Source organism: Labrus mixtus, chromosome 19 (assembly GCF_963584025.1).
Source record: "Labrus mixtus chromosome 19, fLabMix1.1, whole genome shotgun sequence".
Taxonomy (NCBI): domain Eukaryota; kingdom Metazoa; phylum Chordata; class Actinopteri; order Labriformes; family Labridae; genus Labrus; species Labrus mixtus.
In genome coordinates this window covers 12,662,287-12,684,688 of record NC_083630.1, presented here as the reverse complement: position 1 = coordinate 12,684,688, position 22,402 = coordinate 12,662,287, and the positions used below count along the sequence as shown (strand labels likewise).

The 22,402-nt window shown below is 41.7% G+C and overlaps 1 protein-coding gene across 3 annotated transcripts in view; it reads left to right on the top strand.

Moving 5' to 3' along the window:
* Positions 1 to 22,402, top strand: part of sema5a (sema domain, seven thrombospondin repeats (type 1 and type 1-like), transmembrane domain (TM) and short cytoplasmic domain, (semaphorin) 5A) — a 126,420-nt gene that overhangs the window by 62,136 nt on the left and 41,882 nt on the right. For all 3 annotated transcript variants that reach the window (XR_009676619.1, XR_009676618.1, XM_061064260.1), the window contains exons 7-13: positions 4,320 to 4,533; positions 5,942 to 6,227; positions 8,863 to 8,998; positions 13,610 to 13,814; positions 17,302 to 17,509; positions 19,194 to 19,311; positions 21,395 to 21,576. Coding sequence is in view for 1 of the 3 variants with exons in the window: in XM_061064260.1 (XP_060920243.1) it covers positions 4,320 to 4,533; positions 5,942 to 6,227; positions 8,863 to 8,998; positions 13,610 to 13,814; positions 17,302 to 17,509; positions 19,194 to 19,311; positions 21,395 to 21,576 (1,349 nt within the window). In the remaining 2 variants the exon portion in view is untranslated. The remainder of the gene's footprint in view (positions 1 to 4,319; positions 4,534 to 5,941; positions 6,228 to 8,862; positions 8,999 to 13,609; positions 13,815 to 17,301; positions 17,510 to 19,193; positions 19,312 to 21,394; positions 21,577 to 22,402) is intronic.

Here is a 22,402-nt window from a genome sequence, read left to right as displayed (position 1 = left end):
CGGCCCTTTGCTGCATGTCATCCCTAACCCACTCTCTCCCCTCTCAACATTTCCTGTCGCTCTTCAGCTGTCCTATCTGAAAAAAAAGGCAAAAATGGCCCAAAGAATATCTTAAAAAAATAAATAATGAAAGATTTTCCCTGGCTAAAAAAATATAAAATTATATAATTTCCAATGATGTGTTGTGTTTCTAAATTAATGAATTTAGTACCACAACACAAGCTAAAACAGCTATCAAAAAATGCTAATGTCTCTCCGACGCCTGTGGCATGAAGGAGTCACTCAACACGTCCCCCCCCCTCCATGTTTTATCGCTGTATTAAAGTTAACTGCAGCCGTAGGTTGGTTTTTTTTCCCCCACTTTCTGAATGTCACATTTATTAGAATAGACACCCTATTACCCAAGGAACACAACTTAATACATCATTGACAATGATATTTCAGCCTGATTAAGCCTGATTGAAATGCAAATATCAAAGATTGAAGTGTTAACTTAATAAACAAAGTGAGGAGGAGAGGCGAAGGTTGAACAGCACATTTAACGGAGGTGTGATTGAGTCAGGATCTTGATATCGCAGGAAGTACAGTACGATCTATTGTTGCAGCTCTTCTGTTGTGCACTCTGGGATGTAGACTAATTATAAGATGAATCTTATTATTGGAGGGTTATTGGAGAAGTCGTGTTCCCTCAAACTTGTTAAACGTGGTAATCAAAATGTTGCCTTAAGCTCATTACTTGCGGTAATTATGACATTGGCCCACAGGTAAACACATCCTTGTCTCGTTTGTGCTGCTTTGAGCTCCTTCATGAGTCAATGCAGTTATTTAGCTTCTGTTCTCTGTCTCAGTCCTCTCTCATACTTCTACTACTTTTTAATTTTTTTACAGCCTTTAATACCGTGATTCAAATGGATGTTTAGTCAGACTTGTTTAAAGTTTCTTTTGTGACTCAGCACAAGCAGTGAGGCTGTCAAAACTTTTTTTCTGCACTCACCATCAGTTTGGAACTCGCTGCCAGCCTGTCATTTCACTACAAAAGCATTTAGTGCTAATAAACATGTTTCATTCTCGCGAACTAAAGTGTCAGATAAGAAACTTTTTTTATCCACATATCGCAGCTGACAAGTGCTCAGTGAAGTAGAGCAAAGACCAACACTTAAAATGTCAGCGCCTTGTACTTACCTTAGAAACTTAGCAAATATCCACACCTTCTTTTGTGGGATTTCAGAGGAGCAGGCACGAGTTTACTATTACGCTGACATTTGTTTTTTCTCCAAAAGCACCGCACCCAAAGGTCACAGGCTCATAATGACTGTTTACCGCTGTGAAAATACATATAGTGGAAATGTCATGACATTATTATAGCAGTATTTTATCAGACGCTGTCATATTTACCCACTGAACGTCCATTAATGTGAAACACTGGTTGGGCGGAGCAACAACAGAAGCATCCCGCTCTGACAGATTAACTATCAGCTGTGATGAATGAACAGAGAAGAGGCAGCATACTCTATTAGTTTAATAAGTGCTCCGAGGTTCTAGATTCACACGGCTGTTAATTTCTCTGACTTTTAGGCACGCTGCCACTGACGATGATAACGGAATAAAAGTCATCATAAGACGTTAACTAAGAAATTAAGCCGCTGCATTTCATTGCATTAAGGCACAAAAAGGGAACATATCTATCCTTAAATAATCTCATACTCTGAAGAAGATACTGTATCAATGGTCTTTTGTTTCATGAAAAAGTTCATTTGAGTTTGTGGATTCAGTTCTTTAAAGTCAAAGTCATCTTTATTGTCGATGTTTGCCATACATGCAGTACTGGAGAGTACAGAAAAATAATTTCTCTCCAAACCAAACTCTAAAAGTATGAAAAATAAAAAATATAAGGGATAAAATACAGATATAAAGTACAAAGATAAAGTGCAAAAAGGTGTGCCAATCAATGAGCCTCTTAGCATAAAGACAGAAAACAGAGTAGAGGCTACTCTGGCCCTGTCAAAAGATGACAACATCTGCCACGTTTGTCTATCATAAACAAAAATAGAATTGCAAAATGTGATTTTTTTTCACCCCCTGGAGTCTCTATGGAAACATTAGTGTTACAGCAAAATTACAGGATAGTTAAGTAGGTTTGTAGTGGAGAGAGGGTTATTTTCTTCCTAACTCGAACAGACCAAAGTTGGCTTTTTTTTTTTTTAATCTGAATTATGTGCTGGCCAGCTTCATATTTACGCCGCGGTCATGATTGGAATTCTCATCGAACTCCAGTTAACTCTAACTCCTGCTAACTCTAGTTAAAAATAATTACGAAACTTTCTTTTTACTCACAGAACTTTGAAAGTAGTTGTTAAAGAGGTAAGTAAGGAAGCTGTCGCTCTACTGTAACAAGGCATGCAGTGTTTAAATGGTGATGATAAAGCTGACAGCAGTGATGATTACACTTCGTTTGAGAAGTATGCTCGGCACCGAGTCGTTATGTACAACAACAGAATTTATTGTGACAACTCATCGGTTCTGTTCACATGCTCACGATAGCTGTTAGTATGCGTCATTGGCCAGCCGGTCACAATGACTCATCAATGAAAATCCTGTCTACCGCCACGTCTCAAGTCGTGCTTATAAATGAAGCTGATGGCTGGATTTCCTGTCATAGTGGGTTGTTAAAAAAAAAAAAGCCCTCAATAGCCACTGTAGTGTCTCAGTAGCAACCATACATAGCTCCCAACTGGCTCTCACAGCGGCCTGTGTGAGCTGTCTCTTTCAGAAAGCGTCTCTATCAGAGGCATTCAAAGTCACTTCAGTGTCCTCCCCGCACAGCTGCTGGGTGCACTATAGAGATGACTTTCACTTCCCTTCTTCAAAATGCAACGGAGGCTCTGCAGTCCACCCATGTATCAGCTCGCCTCTTCTTATTCTAAATGACCCAATTGACCCCCCAAAAAAACGGCTATTCCGGCACACGGATCCAGACCCATCAATACCGGGCTTTCATCTTGGCTCTGCAGGGCTGAGACAGGGAAGCTCTGTTGTGTTGCGGTTCTGATGGAGCAGAGGCGGCAGAGTCAACAGAATCCTTGCTCTAAATGTTCAGGAAATCATACAAAGAAGTCGCCGGTTTTCATGACACATGACCTGAATGGAGTCTGGCCTCCTCCTCTGTGGAAGAGCCGCTTAAGATGATTCAGAACGTGCAACAAAAGAGCCACAAAGAGATCCTCCGCATGAGCAGAGAGGAGCCACAAATGTGGTAACCTTGCTTAATATAAAAGTAATTACAAATTGAATGATTTAAATGATACTCCGAGCAATTCAAAACCCGGAGATTAGTGCAATCTTTTAACTTCTCGTCATGCACGTGCCCTCAGAATTCAGATGAACTTGGACGGAAGCACAAACCATGAGCTAATCCTCGGATACTGTGTTTATTTTTGCACCATAAAATATAATTACATCCTGGATATAAAAAATGCATTTCTCCGCTTTAGTATTCAAGACTGAGTCACTGAGCTGTGCCTTGTATATTTCTTCTTAACCAGGACCCGGTGCAGTGTGTCAGGGCTAAGCCAGGGTCATGCTGTAAAAGTATTTTGGAAATGCAGGGAGTCGGATTTGGCCTCACATTCAAAGGCAGAATACGGAGGACTACTGGATCTCACATGAAGCCTCTTTTAGGCTCAGAGAGGCTTCTCAAAGATGTGGTATAATAATGTTATAACCAGACAAGCAGCTGTTTTTTTTTTCTTTACAAACCAATGACACACTGCAGCCAGGGGGTTATTTTATTGAAAAAGTCTGGTTTGGGCCTTTTTCACTTTCTTAGCAGATGGTTTCTTAACATTGGACTTAAAGCAGCTGCTCCATTTGTGTGTTATACGCTGCTAATGATTCTAAATGTGTTCTCTGATTATGTTTTTTCTGCTCCTGAAGGTTTGTGCTCACATATATCTTTGTGTGTGTTTGGCAGTGGATGTAAACCAAACAAAACATAATGAGATGGAGGCTTTTTATTTTCCTGCTTGCATTATTTGCATATTGGCAGCAACAAACAAAGCAGAACCAGACTTCTGCGGTTTGCATTTTAATGTTGCCCTCTGATGCCCTCTCTTATATTTTTCTGCAGGTTTGACAAAGAGCCGTTTTTTTTTTTTTTTTTTTAAATAACACGAGAGCGCATCTGAAGGTCACTTGTCTCAGAAGATTATTCCAAGCAATCAAGCTCATTTTCTCTTTCTAGAGTCTAGGTTACATCCGTTCGGTGCCTAATTATCCGTTACAATTGTCTCCCTTTCTTTTCTTTTTTTTAATAAATGAAGCTGACAAACTTGACAGAAATCCACGATCAGATCAGCGGGATGGCGAGGTGTCCCTACAACCCGCTCCACAACTCCACCGCCCTCATCACTTCCAGTGGGGAGCTGTACGCTGCCACGGCCATGGACTTCTCTGGGCGAGACCCCGCCATCTATCGCAGCCTCGGAGGCCTGCCGCCGCTGCGCACCGCACAGTACAACTCCAAGTGGCTGAACGGTAAGAGGCTGCAGAAAGTTTGGTTGAAAAACATGTTACTGAGCTTTTTTTTTTTTTTTTTTAAAAGATTTATTTTTGGGCTTTTTTTTTTCCTTTAATTGAGAGATAGGACAGTGGATAGAGTCGGAAATCAGGGAGAGAGAGTGGGGAATGACATGCGGGAAAGGAGCCACAGGCTGGACTCGAACCTGGGCCGCCCGCTTGGAAGACTACAGCCTCTATACATGGGGCGCACGCTCTAACCACTGCGTCACCAGCGCCCCGTTACTGAGCTTTTTAAAGAACTTTTTTTTTCATCTCTGTCCCTCGTCTTCTGTCATGGCTATCGAACATCAGCGCTGCAGGGATTTAGTGTTTTGCCCAAATAAACTTAAACACGACCGCTGCTTATCGAACACTGGAGATAAAATGTGTTTCTCATGCTTGAGAGATTGTTTACCATGTGAAGTCTAAGCCACAGAAAGTCCTCATAATTGTGCTGTCGCCTTTTTATCAGTAAAATCAATTGTTTCTAAAGCTACTTGGCAACTAGAAAACCTCTATATTTATCTCACCTTTCTTTAAAGAAGCACACGATTGTGAATTCTTCAGAAATCAATGTCGTTTTTTTTTTTACCTGAAAACTCAGACCCACTTCAAGGAAAACTCTCTGCTGAGTGCTGATTGGAGCGCTTCAGACAGCTTAAGGCGTCCAGCCTGCAGAGAAGACGCTAAATCAGTGTCTTGTCAGTAAGTGTCTTTGATCTGATTCACGTTTAAGATAAATTGAAAAAATAAATTAAAAGCCGCCACGTACGTCGCTTTGCAACCTTCTGAGAAAAGGTTTGATAACTAATTTTATGGCAAATTGATTTTTTTTTTTTTCCCCCCTCCGCGCTGCCCTCCTAAGGTGCAGAGGAGAAGAGGTTTGAAACGAGGGAGGGAGGGGAAACACTTTCATTTAAAGGTGAATTAAATCACTGTCAGCCAGAATAAAGTGTGCAGTTTGGATTCAATAATGTCATACATAAAGATGAACACCTTAGCTGTGACAGTGGCACTGAGGTCGCATGTTTCTGATAGGGTGAGAGCTATTACGCTACACCTGTTTTGGTCATTTCTCATCCTAACCTTTAGGTTCTCCAGAGTGAAAAATGAGTTTTCTTATTACAGCACAAAGCCATTAATAACACAGCCTGTAGTTATTAATCCTGATCACCTGCTGTTGTGTGGGCCTCATGCTCACACACTCTGAGAGTCAATCAGTCATCACACATAACCCATTCTCTCTCCCACTCGCTCTCACTCCCACAGTGTTAAATATGTGCTTTGGACACTTCATCTTTCTCAGGTCTCTCTGTATTTATTTCTCCGTTTATCCTCTTTCCTGCTCACTTTCAGTTTTTTTGTCCTTCCCCTCGTTTTGCAGAACCCAACTTCGTCTCCTCTTACGACATCGGCAACTTCACCTACTTCTTCTTCCGGGAAAACGCGGTGGAGCACGACTGCGGCCGCACCGTCTTTTCCCGCGCCGGTCGTGTCTGTAAGAATGACATCGGTGGTCGCTTCCTCCTTGAAGACACGTGGACCACCTTCATGAAGGCGAGGCTGAACTGCTCCCGACCAGGAGAGATCCCCTTCAACTACAACGAGCTGCAGGGAACGTTTTACCTGCCTGAGCTGGAGCTTCTCTACGGCATTTTCACGACTAATGTGTGAGTAACTTTAGATTTTACAAAAGGAAAAAATAGGCCGCCTCACATCTGGAATTCAGAGAAAAGCAGATCACTTATTAAGACAGCGGCCATTGATTTTGCCATGAAAACGGACAAATGATCCAAGATGACTTATGCTTTCTGTAGGCAGCTAGCAAATTGAAATACTGTAAGCTCCATGAATTGATTACAAGCGGGGTTTCAACCTATGTCCCAAGGGTGCTGTGTTCACATGATTACCATGTCTATTGTCTATAGTCTATTGATTTGAACCCGTTTACCCAGGTAAAAGCCTCGTAAGTCATTAGTTGGTCCTAGTCCTTAGCTTAATACTCAGATATTATCAAATAATCAATTATTAAAACTAGCCTACCATTATTTATACCGATATGCTGTTGGTGGGGCGGGAGCCAATCCCAGCTGTCATTGGAGGAGGTACGCCATGGACAGGTCACCAGACAGCCATGTGTACTCACATTTTACACCTACGGAGAATTTGGAGTCACCAATTGACCTCACATGCATGTGGGAGGAAGAGTGAGTTCCTAAAGAGAACATGAGGGGGAAAACATGCAAACTCCACAAAGCAGGGGTCCCTGAGGTAAAAGTAATCACTGCACCCCCATGAATACAGACATTTTATTATATATCAAAATGTATACGTTTAATTATCTCAAACTCACTGTTTACAATTGAAAGAATAGAAAACCAGCCTCTACTTACCAACTTATCTAATGCAAACAAATGGCTCAAAAGGTTCAAAAGCCCTGCAGGCCTTAGTGACACTGTGGAGAATGCTTATTGATATTTTCGCATTATCCATGTGACAATAGTGTTAATTGGTAATTTGGAAGATTGGTGATTATTGGTACACGGTCTGAAAAGTTAAAGCAGATCAGGAGACAAAAGGCTCAAAGATACTCTCCCTTACAAATGTGTTCTCCAGCAGACATTCCCAAGTGAAGACTTTACCACAAACTTAGTAGAAATATGTCTTTAATATACACTTGATGGCCACACAGATTTCTGACTTTTTCACAATAAAGTGTTCCACACAGAAGAAAAGAAAGACGCAGTTTAGATGTTGTATTGCAGTGTAGAGTAAGTTAGTTTAAGTCACTCACGCTACACAAGCAAGGCAGGAGATGAAAAACTGCTGAATTCATCTCTGCTATAAACAGCAATTTTGTTTATTGTTGGAAACACATTCCAATTTTGCAATTAAAATATTATTTGTTGACAACTTGTTTTCCTTTCCTGCCATAAGTGATTTGTTTGTGATGTCTGTCACATATTTGTCTGAAGTCTATGTTTCTCCTTTATGTATTGCAATTTGCATACATCATTGAGTCCATGCTAATCAAGCAGTTTGATTCAAATTGATGGATTTTTTTTTCTGAAGTTTTTTCCACAATCATCCCATTTCCATCAGCATATTTGATAGTCTGCAAAAAAAAAAAAAAAAATTGTCAGTGTGAAGAATGAGAGCGAACTCACGGTGATTTGAGTCACACCAGCACTTATCATCAGATTTTTCTTTTATCCTTTGTTGATTTTAATGCACCCGCAGGATAGCTTCATGTATAATTCACAGTGTTTTTGGCATCACACTGTCATTTGTGTAAACAAACGCACTTTGACTGCCTCTGAATAAACTTGGCATGTGACCTCTGTATCGTGCACACTGAGTTTATAAAACTGAGCAAAATTTATGACAATGCTGTTTACCAACCAGATAAATCTTTATCTGAATATTCTCCTCCCATAACACTCAAAGCTGCTGCAAACAGGATCACTTATTCCAGTGCCATCTCACATTTAAATACCATAAAAGAGGCTTATCACCAAGTATTAAAAGTTTACACTGTATTGTGCACATGGGGGATGTAAGCGATGGGATGCATCCATGGATGAAGACTATCATTTTCTCTTTTCACAAACACACTTTCCTCTTTTTTGTCTTTTTTTGTCTCCTGCTAACAAACACACACGAATAGCACGCAAAACGCACAAACCATTATTAAAAGCTGAGTAATCTATTCTTTATGGTCAATGCCTTCAGATTGCTGAAAACGAAGTCTTTTGAAGGGTATTGGAAACATTTCCCCCTGCGGGCACAGAGTTTAATGAACAGCCGCATTGGATTATAATTCACATCGCACAAGTCTCACAGTTTGAGTTGAGAGCTAATACTCTCGTTCTTTACTTTCTCTCTTCGGAGGGAAGAGGCCGGTACTTGTTGAAAGTGACAGCTTAAAAAGTCAAAGCTGTATTTCAGACCTGAGATCTGCACAGTTAATCAGACGAGCCCAACAGCTTAATTGTGTCCTGTTGCTGGATTTATAATCCAATAATGACGATCACTTACCACATATTCTGTGCCGGCCTGTCCAGAGTTTGATTTGTATTGTTGGCTGAGAGGGCAACTCAGACATACTGAGGTCTTCTTTACAAATACCAACACAATATGAGTTTTTTTCAACTGCTGTGGTGGCCTTTTCTGAAGTTTTCTCAAACTTTCCTCTTTCTCTCTCTCTCTCTCTCTCTCTCTCTCCATCTCTCCATCAACCCCTCCATCCTGTGATCCCCCTTTTTTTCTGTCTCTCTGCCTTCATTTTATCTTCTTGACATTCAGAAACAGCATCGCTGCGTCTGCGGTGTGTGCCTTCAATCTCAGCGCCATATCACAGGTTTTCAACGGGCCCTTCAAGTACCAGGAGAACTCGCGGTCAGCGTGGCTGCCCTACCCCAATCCCAACCCGGACTTTCAGGTAGGAAAAAGATACTGAAAAAGCCTCGGTCTGTTTTTTTTTGTTTTTTTTTTATATTGGGACTGTAAAATCATACCACAAACACTTAGACAAAGAGTCTAAAGTTTTGTGAAAGGTGTGACACAATGCAGCTTTTTTGGGCTCAATATGCTCAAATGAAAACGTGGTTAATAGCTTTAATGTTAAGATGCTCGTAGGCTTAGCTTAGCATTTTAACATGCTAATATTTGCCAATTAGCTTTACTCCAGAAACACAGTAACTCAGCTTGTAGGGACTTGGCTCAGGAACTGGAGGCCCCTGGTTCAAGTCCGGGTGTGGAGCAAATATGGAAATAAGTCTGGTTGCTGGACATGTGCTACTTCACATCCTGGATACTGTCGAGGTGCTCTTGAGCAAAGCACTGATCCCTCAACTGCTCGGTGGTGCCCGTCCACATGAAGCCCCGTCACACGCCACCACTTCTCCATTCCTCGGAAATCAAGGAAAAAAGTCTAAAAGTCAGGTTATTAATGCTGCAATCACGTTGGTCTTCTGGGGACCATGAATATATCTGTCTGGATCAAAATCAGTCAGTTAAGACCAACTGAAAGACAAATATTGACATCGCTATGGTAACCACTATCATGTTCCAGACGGCGGTTTATGAAATGCGCATGCGAGTTTAAGTTAAGAGCTAATCTTCAATGATAATTTGTTCATGCTTGAGGCAGTTTCGAACAAACACACTGCCCAATCAGCCAAACAATTTGTGTGGCAGGGTGCGTGCCCGAGGAAATTTATGCATGCGGTGTGTCCTGTCTAATAAAAGTGTGTTCACTCTGATGAGGCTGCCTCAGAGTCCCTGTGAGCTCTTCACTCTCATTAATTTCCTCTCTCTTTCAATCACCCCTCTCTCTCTCTCTCTACTCATGAACACACACATCACGAGTGCTGGTTATGGAATCCAGTGATTTTTACAATGGCACAATTATTCATTTAAGTATTTCATAGCCTGGCTTTATATAAAAAAAAAAGAAGCAGCCTCTTTCTAATAAACTCTCCATGTTTTTCACAAGTGGCTCTTTATGTTTATATTCCATCCTTTAAAAGGAGGAGCACTCGGAGCATTGCTGAGGCTCTAATCCTGATTTTAGGCGCTGCTCTTTACTGATGACACAGAGGGAACGTTTTATTAGCAGAAGTGGCTCTCAGTTGTAGCCGGCTTAACAGATAGCGAGGGAGCTAATCCACGCGGCTCTCCATAAGGGATTGAGTTCCCGCTGAGGTCTGGCTGCCAGTGGGTGACACACACATCACCTTCCACACATGCTTCCCATCAGGGGCCCCCTCGATCATGTCTCCGTCAAGCTCGCACGCGCGTGAGCATTTGCAATGCCTGCTATCAAGATGTGACATCTATAACGACACGCTCATGCAGGAAAAAGTGCTAGCTGTGACAGTTTAAGAAATGCACACACGCATGAATCTGTAAAATGGAAAACATCTCATGGCCGTCATATATAGTGTATGTCTGCCAGTGCATTACCTGAAATAACTAATTTCCTCTATCTGATGCGGTGCTGACCACAGATGTATCCTGTTTAGCATACTGTTGGTACATTACAAAGACGGTTCTATATTCAGTAGGCTTGTATAAGACTCTGTTCCTCACGGAAAGAGACAGGACCAGTTCTTCCTCTCTATCCACAATAGCTGCCTCTCACCGCTGCACCGATGCACACTTTATCTAGGTTTCACTGACATCTTCATCAAGCATTTGTCAATGTTGGAGGATTAGATTTACGAGCGCAGGATTTATGGTCCGCCTGTTCTTTTCCAGCCCTTTGTGCACACACACCTACACACGTGCATGCACAAAGACACACCTATGGGACACCAGTGCCGAGAAAATCCACTGGACGCATGCATATCTACTGTAAACAAACACGCCCACAACATAGAGGGTTGTAGATTACTGCCAAACGGGGATAATCACGAGTGTGAACTCATCAGTTAGCACACATACTGGTCATTGATTGAGAGCTTAATTCCCTGTCTGTCTGCGTAGACAAGCCCCACCATTTATTCCAACCACACGGATTGATCCTGCTCGGTTGATCCAGGCTATGAGTCATGTACGCTGGGTGTTAGGAGCTGATTCCCTCTCTGTGTTGTATAGGTTTTCTGTCACAGTGTAATTGCTTACTGTAAAAAGGAATTCATTGTTTGGCTTTGATGTAGGAAAATATGTTAAGTCAGAGTCTTGAGCGAAATGCTGGTGGAAGGTTTTTTGTTTTCAAAGAGGTGTCACTTCTTTCTGGTTTCCTTTCAGCATTATTTATGATCATTTGGAGCCAAAACTGACAAATTATTGTAATCAGATATTACCCAGGATGCTGTAATTTAAAATAATGCGTGACGCATTTTAAACAAAAGCCCATTTGGCTGCTGCACAATCATTTTTTCTGTGTGCCACTTTTCCTGGCAGAAGTGCGGTGCGCCGATGATGAGCGGGACAGCTGAGTGTCAGATGGGCCCTCTGCCAAATGATGCTTCCGTCCCTCACCTTGACTGTGCCGAGCAAATCACCACATACATCTCTGTGTTCGTTCACACATGTCACAGACCCTCACTGGTCAGAGGCTAACTTTGTCTCGCTGTGGCAGAAATACGATCATGCAGACACACACATGCACGCAATGCAAGGACAAACCACAATAGGAAACCTTAGACATATGTTATTATGTCGCCCACACCACACAAACATGATACACATTTAAGGCACACAATCACACACACACACACACACACACACACACAGTGTTGCATTTCCCTGTCCTTCAGGGCTTTAATGTCTCATCTCCTGATGTGGCGAGGGCGCTGATCCGTTGCCCATCTCGGGGAAGCCCACCATGATTCTCATCTGTCAGCCCAGGGAAGGCCAGGGATTGATCTGTATAAAGTATCCGTGCTGTCGCTACCGTAGCTAGTCAGCAGGAACTAATCGCCACCCAAGGTCCAGACTCCACTAAGAACAGCGAGGCGGAAGACTAGAGCACACTCGTGCAATGCATCTGCGATACCAGGTCCAAAACGAGAACAGTACCAGTCATTTTGGGTTTGCGTAATTGTCGAGCACAGCTTATTTTGAGGTTTCTCTGCTCTGTGTCTCAAAGAAGGACTATTCTTTTGTGGATGGGGCCTCAATCCACAATCCTCACCCCAGCCTGGGACCTCTTTCACCGAGAGGGACATGCTTGGTTAGCCTCACTCATTCAGCCTTACTCTGCCTCGGCTGGACTACCTTCATGCCTCACTTTCTCTCATTCTGTATAGTTGATAAAAGGCACTGCACTCGAAAGTAGGAGTATTATCACTGCCCTGTGAAAGCCCATGTACCTTTAAAATGTCAGCTTTAATGGGCCAACAAAAACCGCCCCATTTTTAGCTTTTTAGATTATCCAGTGGGTACTTTTTAAGGTTTCTTTTGTCTAAGAGTAGGACATTTCTTAACACACACACACACACACACACACACACACACACTCAATCCTTCACAGTTTTGTTGAATATAACTTACTTTGGATCTAGATTTCTTTTTTCCTGAGCAGAAACAATATGCTGCATAAAGATAGAGTGTGTATGCCTTGCCTTTAGTTATTAGTATGCTATTAGTGCTGCAGTGAGTCACTAAGTTCAGCCTGCCTCTCATAGCAGTGTATAATATGTTATATATAAAATGCTCGTTCTCAACTTGGGAAGAGATGTTTCAAACTAACTGTTTCCCAGATTTAAAAAAACAGTAATAGTTCAAAGAATATCATTAAAACGAGAGACACGTAAAAACTTTTGCACAACTAGTATCACTTTTAACTTCTCAATATGTCTCTCTTAACTCCCATTTGGAGACTTTTCACTTTATTGAACTCTTTTTCATAAATAAAAGAGGGGAAATATCATATTAGGTGTTACACATAATAACCAAGTGCTGTGGCTGTGACTGTGCTCCAGCTGCTCCTGGGACTACTCGGACATGGAACGAGTCAAAAATGCATGATAAAACCAAATTACAATGTGGCAAAGGCTCTACCTTTTTATGTGAAACGTTATTGCAGCTAGACTGTCCCCCCTTGCAGGTCCTAACATTTTAGGTGAAAGTAAATGGGAGTCCTTAGTTTGAATGATACCGCAGCACTTCGATAATGCAGCTCTCTGTTGTACTATGAGTAGCATCATTGAAGCTCGGAGATGAAAACATTTTTGAAGAGATTAGCTTATTTTTCGAAGTGGAAAGATTAATAATTAGAAACATTACTATTGAGCTACCGATAAAAGTCACTAGCAATATATATGCATATGAGGAGGAATCTAATAAAAGAGATAAGTACTCGCTCAGTCAAACAGTCCTTCAGTCAGAAGCTGTGTTTTTGACTACAAAGCTTTCAGGTTGGGAGATAGCAAGCCATCACAACGAGGTGGAGAAGGACTTTTCATCTATGTTCATTTAATCATTCAATCCTTCCCCTATTCCTGAACAAAAATCTTAAGCTTATTAGCGTTGCGTGCTGTACCAAAGAACTTTGCTCTTATCAAAGTAGTCATAAAACCTTTGGTCTTCTCCACCTTCACAGTGTGGCACCATCGACTCCGGCTCCTACGTGAACTTGACTGAAAGGAACCTGCAGGACGCTCAGAAGTTTCTGCTGATGCATGAGGTGGTCCAACCTGTGGTTCCTGTGCCCTATTTTATGGAGGACAACGTGCGCTTCACTCATGTGGCTGTGGATGTGGTGCAGGGCAAAGACATGCTGCTACACATCATTTACCTGGCTACTGGTGAGTACCTTACACTGTATGCATGAAGTGTGTTGAGGCTTTAACTGTGCATTAAAGCTCATGTTGTACTGTTTTCATACATACACTGTCACCGTGTATTTGTACTGTGCATACATGGTTTTAGTCACTGGTTATACATTTCTGGGTGCTTGCGCAATTCTAGTAAGTTTGTGGCTTCTTATAGCCAGAAAGTATTTGTTATCAATTACATTTTCAATAGGAGCAATGCCATCCTGCATAAACAAAGGCAATCTATTTTTTCTATTATTTCACATGATATTGTTCAATATTTTATTTTATCTATGCAACAGGTTCGATGTGTGCAGATTATTGAGGGAAAAGCAAGTCACCATTCTTCCAGACACCAACCATTATAAAGCCAATTTTGCGTTTGAAATGTGCTGACACTTGTGGGGTCTTATCATCCATGTTGCCACCGCTGACAGTCAAATCTAACAACATCGTCTACACTCACAGAAGTAGATTAGAGTATATTGAATAGTAATAAACTAGTAACTGATCATTTGTCACAAAACATTCCAACCATCAGCTTTAATTCATGTGTTTTCATCATGAGTATTGATTTTAATACATGAATACTTTACTGTATGAATTCAGTGATCAAATCTCTGGGGCTGTAAACCCTTGAAGTTCACTTCCAGAGGGACTGACAGAAGAATAAGGAAACCAATAGATGAGGAGCTCTGAGGGGAGTTCAAAGCTTAGTGTTCACAAGCTTGATCACTCTTTACCTCCGTATGTCCTCCATATGCACTGGCACAAAAACACATATATCACTCCAATGCAATCCAGCACTGAGAGATCCTACAAAACATGAAACAGCCAAACGCCATGTGTCACAAAGAGACAGAGTAATTTATAACACACGCTAATAGCTCTGATTTAACCCTTACATGTATTCCCTGTGTGAACTGCACAGCACCCCTGCTTATCAGTCAACTGTTTGATCAAACTCAGTGTTGATGTGTGATGTCTGACTTGGCAAAGAGCTAAAAAAAACATTATCAGCAAGACGCCAGCCTGATACAGCATTTGGCGCTCTGTATTGTGATATAACAGACAATATGGATTATAAGCGGGTGTACTGAACAGGATTTGAAGGTAGTGACCCACTTTATCTCGCTAATGTACCGTAGGCCCAATGGGAAATGTCAACATGATCTTCCTGTTGTAGGGCTCTGTGTTATTTTAGGATATCACACGTCCAAGCACACACTTTCACACACTCACACAACCTGTTCCAGTTCACCGGCTCCGTGCTTGGCATCCCTCTCAAAAAAAAAACCTCCCCTTTCATTGTCTGCATGGTGCTGTGATCAATGTAGCGTCGAACCAAAGCTGCCCACACTGCGAGTTCCCCCGACACTAACCAGACGCTAATGAAAACATCTGAAACTCTGCCAAGGCCATTGGGTAGCGCACATATTGTACCTAATCACATGCTATTATTAACACCTAAATGCTCTGCACTGATTGGGGCCATTGTGGAAAAAGCTGATCGCTCCGACTGGGGGTTCAAAGATGTCTAGGTGAAGGGTTCTTTTTTTTCTTTTTTAAACACATGGCTTGCAACAGATTTTACCTCTCTTGTTGTTCAGCCCTCATTTGTTTCAGTCCTGCCGCAGCATTTTTCTCCTGCAGTTTATGTGAATAGACTCAAGTTAAATGCAAATCGTTTGCCCAAAAAAGTTTTCGAGAGTAATTGAAGGTACATGAAAAAAAGTGGGACCGCTGTTTGAAAAGTTACTGAAAGTTTTATTGTGTACTCATTATATTGCACAAATTGAAACACTTTTCTGTAGCAACGAATCAAGATTAGAAATACCTACGTCAACATGTGTTGAATTAGAAAGGAGAGAGTTTATAATAAGAATGAACTCTATTGATCCTTACTAAGTGGGATGTGGGTGTTGCAGGAGCACAAAGATAAAGAAGTCTGCATAAGGAATTAAAGTAAGAACAAAATGAAAACGCTTCAAATGAGAATATTTTTGAAAAGTAAAATGACACAACTACCTACCCACAACTTTCAGAAGAAGTGGTGTGATTAATAGCACAGAAATACAGCACTTTTGTTACAGACCAGATGTAATATGGTACATTAAGGACATATGATATTCACCATATTAATATTATACTCTTGTTTATTTTACATAGGGTAGTTCCTGGGGTCTCATTTTAAACATGTATATTAATTGAGAATACCCAACTAACCTAAAGTCAAGAAAACACTCCAATATGAGCACAATTTATTAAACCAGACTGAACACAGGATCACAGCGTTAGCGGCTAAACTATGTATAGTAGTAGTATAACCTGACACATCCTACATACAGCATGTATCTCTCAATTTTTTAGATCAAAATACTGCCAAACCGTGCTGCTCCTACCTTATGCCATCTGTTCAGTGTGCTTTCTTACATCCTGATAGTAGAGCTTTACGCTAGTGTGGCTGTAGCCATTAGCCAGAGCTAACAGCCCCAGCTGGTTATGGGCTGCTGACAGAAGTTTCATCCTCACATTGGGTTTCGCTCTCTTACTGGGGTACATACCTGGATTACTTGACCAGTATCATTAAGCTAGCTAAACCCGCAAGTTGCAACTTGTAGTTTCCGAGAGCATCTCTTGGTTGTGGCTAGCTGCTTCCCCGCTTCTCAAGCTACTGCGCCAAGCTAGCAGGTCCTGGATAAGTCTATTTACTGAACACACAGAGGCCAAACTGAAACAAAGCCCTCATCAAATTAACAGTAAAGTGAACCACATAACTGAGAAAATACTGAAGGCTAACCAGGACAGGTAGTTTTTCTCTGACTGTTCCTATTCCTGATCACATTATTGTAACAGGTTACGAAGTAATAACTGGCAAACACTGCTTGGGGCAGTTCTGAGTTTTCTCACTCCTCACTTTGAAACCATCTATTAGCAATTCACCCTTGTTCCCTGGGAACTCTGTGCACCTAATTACTTTTTCTCCACCCAGGGGATTTCATGTATAATAGATGATGTTTGTTTTAGCTCTCCCAAAAGAACAGGCCCCTAGCTTCATCTCACTGGGGCATACCTTACATAAAATAAAGGTCAGGACGTATTCACAATGACACAAGTTTCCACACTATTCTCTCTCGGAATCACAAAAGGTATATATACTTCTTCTTCAATATCCCCTCAAAGCGAAGTAGGCCAGAAATCTTGTATCGCGGTGCCATAACAACTCCCTGGTTCATTCTGCAGAGACGCAAGTTGATGGCATAGCCAATCTTGGCATGCCTGCCACCACCAGTCTCTTTGACAGTCTTATTTCAGAGCCAAGGGATTCTTGTATAGTTCACAGTGGGTTCAGATATAGTTCTTGTTCTTCTTCCCTTTTCACACTCCTCCAATGTTAACCCTCCTCTCCAGCGCTCTACTCCTCACCTTCTTCACTTTTGTGGCCAAATCCTCTTACATCCTCCTCTTTGTCTTCCAGATTACGGTACTATCCGAAAAGTGCTCTCCCCTCTCAACCGCTCCACTGGGAGCTGCCTATTGGAGGAGATCGAGCTGTTCCCACCTCGAAAGAGGCAGCCAATCCGAAGCCTGCTGATCCTGCACAGCCGCAGCGAGCTTTATGTGGGTGTAAGAGACCAGGTCATCAAGATCCCACTGAAGAGATGCAGCTACCACAAGAGCAGAGAGTGAGTTAAATGCACAAAGCGACTTGATTAATCTCACTGGAAAGAGTCAAAAACAAATATGCAAAGAACAAAGTTTTAAAGCACCCTCTTTATGCTCTTTATCTGAAAAGGCCAGGCCTGCGTTGGTCAGAGGCCTCGGCTGAGATTTAAAACCCTGTAAATCAGCTTTTGTCTGAGCCACTTGAGGTGCCCACGGCTGCCCTCTGTTTACTGTCTGCCTCTTGTGTCATTGAACCCCGCGTGTTCCGCCTTGTGAACAGCTCTCTATGTGTGTGTGTGTGTGTGCGCATTTGTGTGTGTGTGCGCGCGTGTGTGCTTAGCAGATATTGAGTTTCTGTCTGTCTGGAAGACGCTCTGTCAAGGCATAAATATTGGCAAAGAAAAAACTGAGACAGAGGCCGGCTGTGAAGAGTCATCATGAGATTGGGATCCCATCCATCATCGCACGTAAAAAAAGGAATCACACCTGCATTCCTTATCTCTCGTACAATGAGCTGTTATTGAAATACACGGACCAGTTAAAGCTTCATGTTACAGCTGTGGCTCTGTGATATATGCTGCATTCATTATGGCACTTCATCACCTCTTTCAAAGCCTCTTTTTTTGTTTTTCAAGCGAAAACACAAAACAAGTCAAATAAACTGTAGACTGGGGGCTACAGTGCAGAGGGAATACACATGTTCATTACTGACATTCTATGAGGTTTACCTGTTTGAAATATTAGAAGGCTGTGCCTCTGTTTGGCTGTGTTTGGCCACAGCTCTGATTGGTGCAATACAATCTACACTGCCTTTAAGGACAGGTATTAGCTTCTTCTGTCTTTCTTACGTTTGCTATAGTCACCCTGGTATCCACCCTTCATATCATTGTCTGTCACTTTCTGCTTTTTAGTTAGCCAACCAGACGCTACGTCAGACACCTCGTTTGTGCAACCAAGCACAGACTGTTTGCCTCTCTCTGCATTTTCATATGGATGGATGCGTATGATCTTGTGTCCTTGCGTTAAGTGCTTCAGATTGTGTTCCACTCTGAGTGTTCATTGTTATGAAATGCACATCACATGCAACTTTCAACACGTTTCACACAAACAATGTCAAGCTGCAGTGATGCTAGCAACTCAAGAATGTGTTATTGTCTGTCACTGCAGACTCATCTTTGCATGAAAAGAGTGACATCAGGCTTTCTATTGCTCTCAATAAAATCCGCCGAAAGAGATAGGCCAAAGACATCCAGCTTCTTCTTACAGCCGTTTCCTCGCAGTGAATATTTTTTGGGCTGATTTGTGTCAGAAATGAATATAATCCTGCTGCGTACCTGGAGATAACCTGAGAAATCAGTCAGCAAATTGTGTTTTAGGAAGCTTGAGCGATGTAAGCATTGCACAATGTTCAACATTCATAAATAAACACTTATTTTCTTCCCTTATCTCCCACTCACAGCCATTACATGTGATTCTTCCTTGTTCCCTTTTCTCTCCTCTAGCACATTCCTCTCCTATCTCATCTCTTAAATTTCCCTTTTGTTCATCCATCATATCTCTCACCTTATCTTCCAGCAATCTGCGTAATCTCACTCTTAATTTTTTTAACGTCTAAACCTGATGATTTGATTTCTTGTAATGTCACAATGCTTAATGGTTAATAAAAGCCTATTAAAATCAAACAAATTCACGTCTTTCTTTCAGGGCCTGTGTGGGGGCCAGGGACCCGTACTGCGGTTGGGACCTGTTGTTGAAAAAATGCACCACGCTGGAGGAAAGTGTCCGAATGAGCCAATGGGAGCAGAGCATCACAAAATGCCCCGTGAGTATCACTTGCCAACCTGATCTTTACATACCTGCTTTCACTTCACTCCCATGTTTGCTCTCTCCATTTTCCGTCTCTACTTTGAAACTTCAAAGTTGGTATAAAAAAAAAAAAACCACAATCATCCTTACCCCGGCTTCCATCCTCGCTCTCTTCTTCACGTGAATTTAATACTCAAATTCATCCGTTCTCCTCACCTCTCAAAAGCTGCAGCCTGCTCTGTATTCTGTCCGTGCACTCACAACTTAGAAGCAGCTCCTGAAACCAGCCAGAGAAACGTATCCAACGCACAAAGAAAAGGCATCTCTGGACTGAGCAAGTCGACTTTAAGGGATGCAACATGTACCCCGGGAATGATCCAGAGCTCTGCCTCCATCATTCCCCTCTGACGGCTTGTTCATTAGCAAAGCAGCGCTCTCATTTATTTTAACGTGCAACAAATGCGGGAGCAGTGCTAGAGGGCCGGTAAGCCTATCAATTTCAGCATGGCTCTGCTTTTCTCAGGGTTTCAGACATCCTTTAAAAAGCTAGTCACTGCAGGATGTGCTTCTGTAGCTCTGTTGTGTACTATCCAGTTATTGTATAAACAAATGGCAGGCTTAGCATTTGACTAGAAAGTCATTGCTCAATTACAATTTTGGAACATGTTGCACACTGTTTTCTGTCAGCATGCTAAGCTAAACTAAATGTCTCTAATTGATTACTTCAAATGAAGAATTAGATCAAAGATCATATCTATGTTTGCAGCTGCAGTGGAGCCAACAACCCTTTAGTTGTTATGTATTTTCATACCACTTCCCACACCAGTAATGGACTATGTACTTAAGCACTTAACCTTGGTCTAACCAGGTCCAATCCATTTAGAGGGGAGCAGGAATTAACTTTGACAGTAATAACTTTGCATCCTAGGAGATACATAATTATACTGCTCAGGAAAAAGTCTGCTTGCAACTATTCAAGAAAAGTAGACTGAAAAACAAGAACCTTTCTCTTCTTTTATCACATTAGTCCTTCAACGTCCTATGGGTCTATTAACACGTTAGGAAAAAGGCGTTCAATGGGTGAATGTCTTGAGGTCTGGTGCAGTGAAGGGCATGCACACAGAGCTTGTCGTGTAGGCATAGACAGGAGATACGCTTTACCAACCTATTCACAAACGCCATCTGGCACCACAGTCCTACGCCTATATAGAAACAACCACAAATGAAATAGATTCTCTGCGGTTTAAGCGAAGGAACAAGTCGCTGTTCCATATGTTAGTCTGAGTTTCCACTCAGGTGATGGACATTTCTAGTCCGTATATGTTTTTATGAGGAGCCCATTCTCGCCTTAATCAACCCCAATTCAAAAAGCATGATGTGAGTGTGTTCTTTAGATCAAATAAAGGAGCAGCTGTTGTTATTTCAGCCTGTGGAAAAGACATTCTTTCTCTTTTCATTCATAAAAACATGAGGGGGGGGGGGGGGCAGACCTTATTTCTGCTTCTGCCAAAGCAGCTGATGATCACACTCTCGTTCCTCTCTGTATGAAAGTGTTTTCTGCATTTTTAAATCACCCTGTAATGTACCATCGACATGGCTCATATCATCCAGCAGCTCTGAATCTCACGCCTGTGCCTTTTTGTATTTAGCTCATATGCCCGGGACATCGCTCGTAATTCATAGCTCCTGTAATATCGGAGCCTTCCTGTTTCATTGTGTTGTGCTTCAGATAGCTATTTACGCTGCCACTTTTATTTCCTCATTTTTCTGTCCTTCCAATGTGTCCATTCACTGCCTTGTTTTTTTTCTTTTTCTGAATCTCTCTTGCTACTCCAGAATCTCATTATATCCCTAAGACAATTTTCATATATCCTCCTCATGTTCACAGCCCATTTTCTGTCTCTATAACTGTGCAATTTTTGTGTGTGTGTGCTTTCGGTGATGTTATTTTTGCATCTATTTGGGGAATATTGATTTCTGTTTGCATGTCAGCTTCGTTTCCCAGAGCAACATGTTCCTGAGAGCATCGCTTTAAAGCAATAACCTCTTCCTGAGAAAATCCATGACTCTTAAAATGTTGTATTTTTGGGCCCTAACAGATCCGTAATGTGACTGTCGATGGAGGCTTTGGCGCCTGGTCGGGCTGGTCCTCATGCAGTCATAATGACGGAGGCAGCGCCGGGTCCTGTCTGTGTCGAACGCGAGCCTGTAATAACCCCGCCCCTCAGTGTGGAGGGGAGCAGTGCTACGGCATCAGCGTGGAGGTGGCAAACTGCTCCAGGTAACATCTTAGCTGCTACACAAGGGGTATCCTGAAATCTGTATCTGTAAACATCCTCTGAATATAAATGAATATAGTTCTACTTTAAAAGTGGAATAGGTAAGTTTTTTTGTTTTTTTTATCCCTGCATGCCCACACCTTCTCATCAAGACAACACACTCATTTAATGTTTCCTGTGTTGAATATTCAGTGTCAGTCCTTTGGGAATTAGATGTGATGATTTGGGTGTTATTGTGTCTCACTCCTGCAGCTGACATATGACGATTTTAACACCCCCATTGAAAATGAACTGACATGATTCCAGTTGTGAATCAATCTCCAGAACCCAAGTTATGAGATTCACTATGAAAAGGAAAATGCAGCTTATCATTTCATGTCAAAGCCTTAACGAAGAGTTGCTTAGCATCATTTCTTTATTCATCTCTTGGAGTTTAAAGTGTTCACTGAATTAGTCACTGATTAATTACTTACTGATCAACTAATCAGGTGATCCACTCCACAGTATGCTTCAGCACGAGGTTCATGAGGATGGCCTCTCTGTCCAAGTCACTTAGGTCAAGTCATGCCAACTGTTTTTTTTTACATAACTGATCTCTTTAATAATAAAGTAAGCCTCAAACTTCAGGGGTGGGGTCACTTTGAATGACATGTGGATCCTGCTGGCTTTCCACTAGACATCAACACAGATAATCAGTCACTTAACTTCGCCTCTCAGCAGTGCTGTGTTTGTGTTGTCATTGATATTATTAATATTATTATTATTATTATTATTATTATTATTATTATTATTATTATTATTATAATAATAATACATTTAATTTGTAAC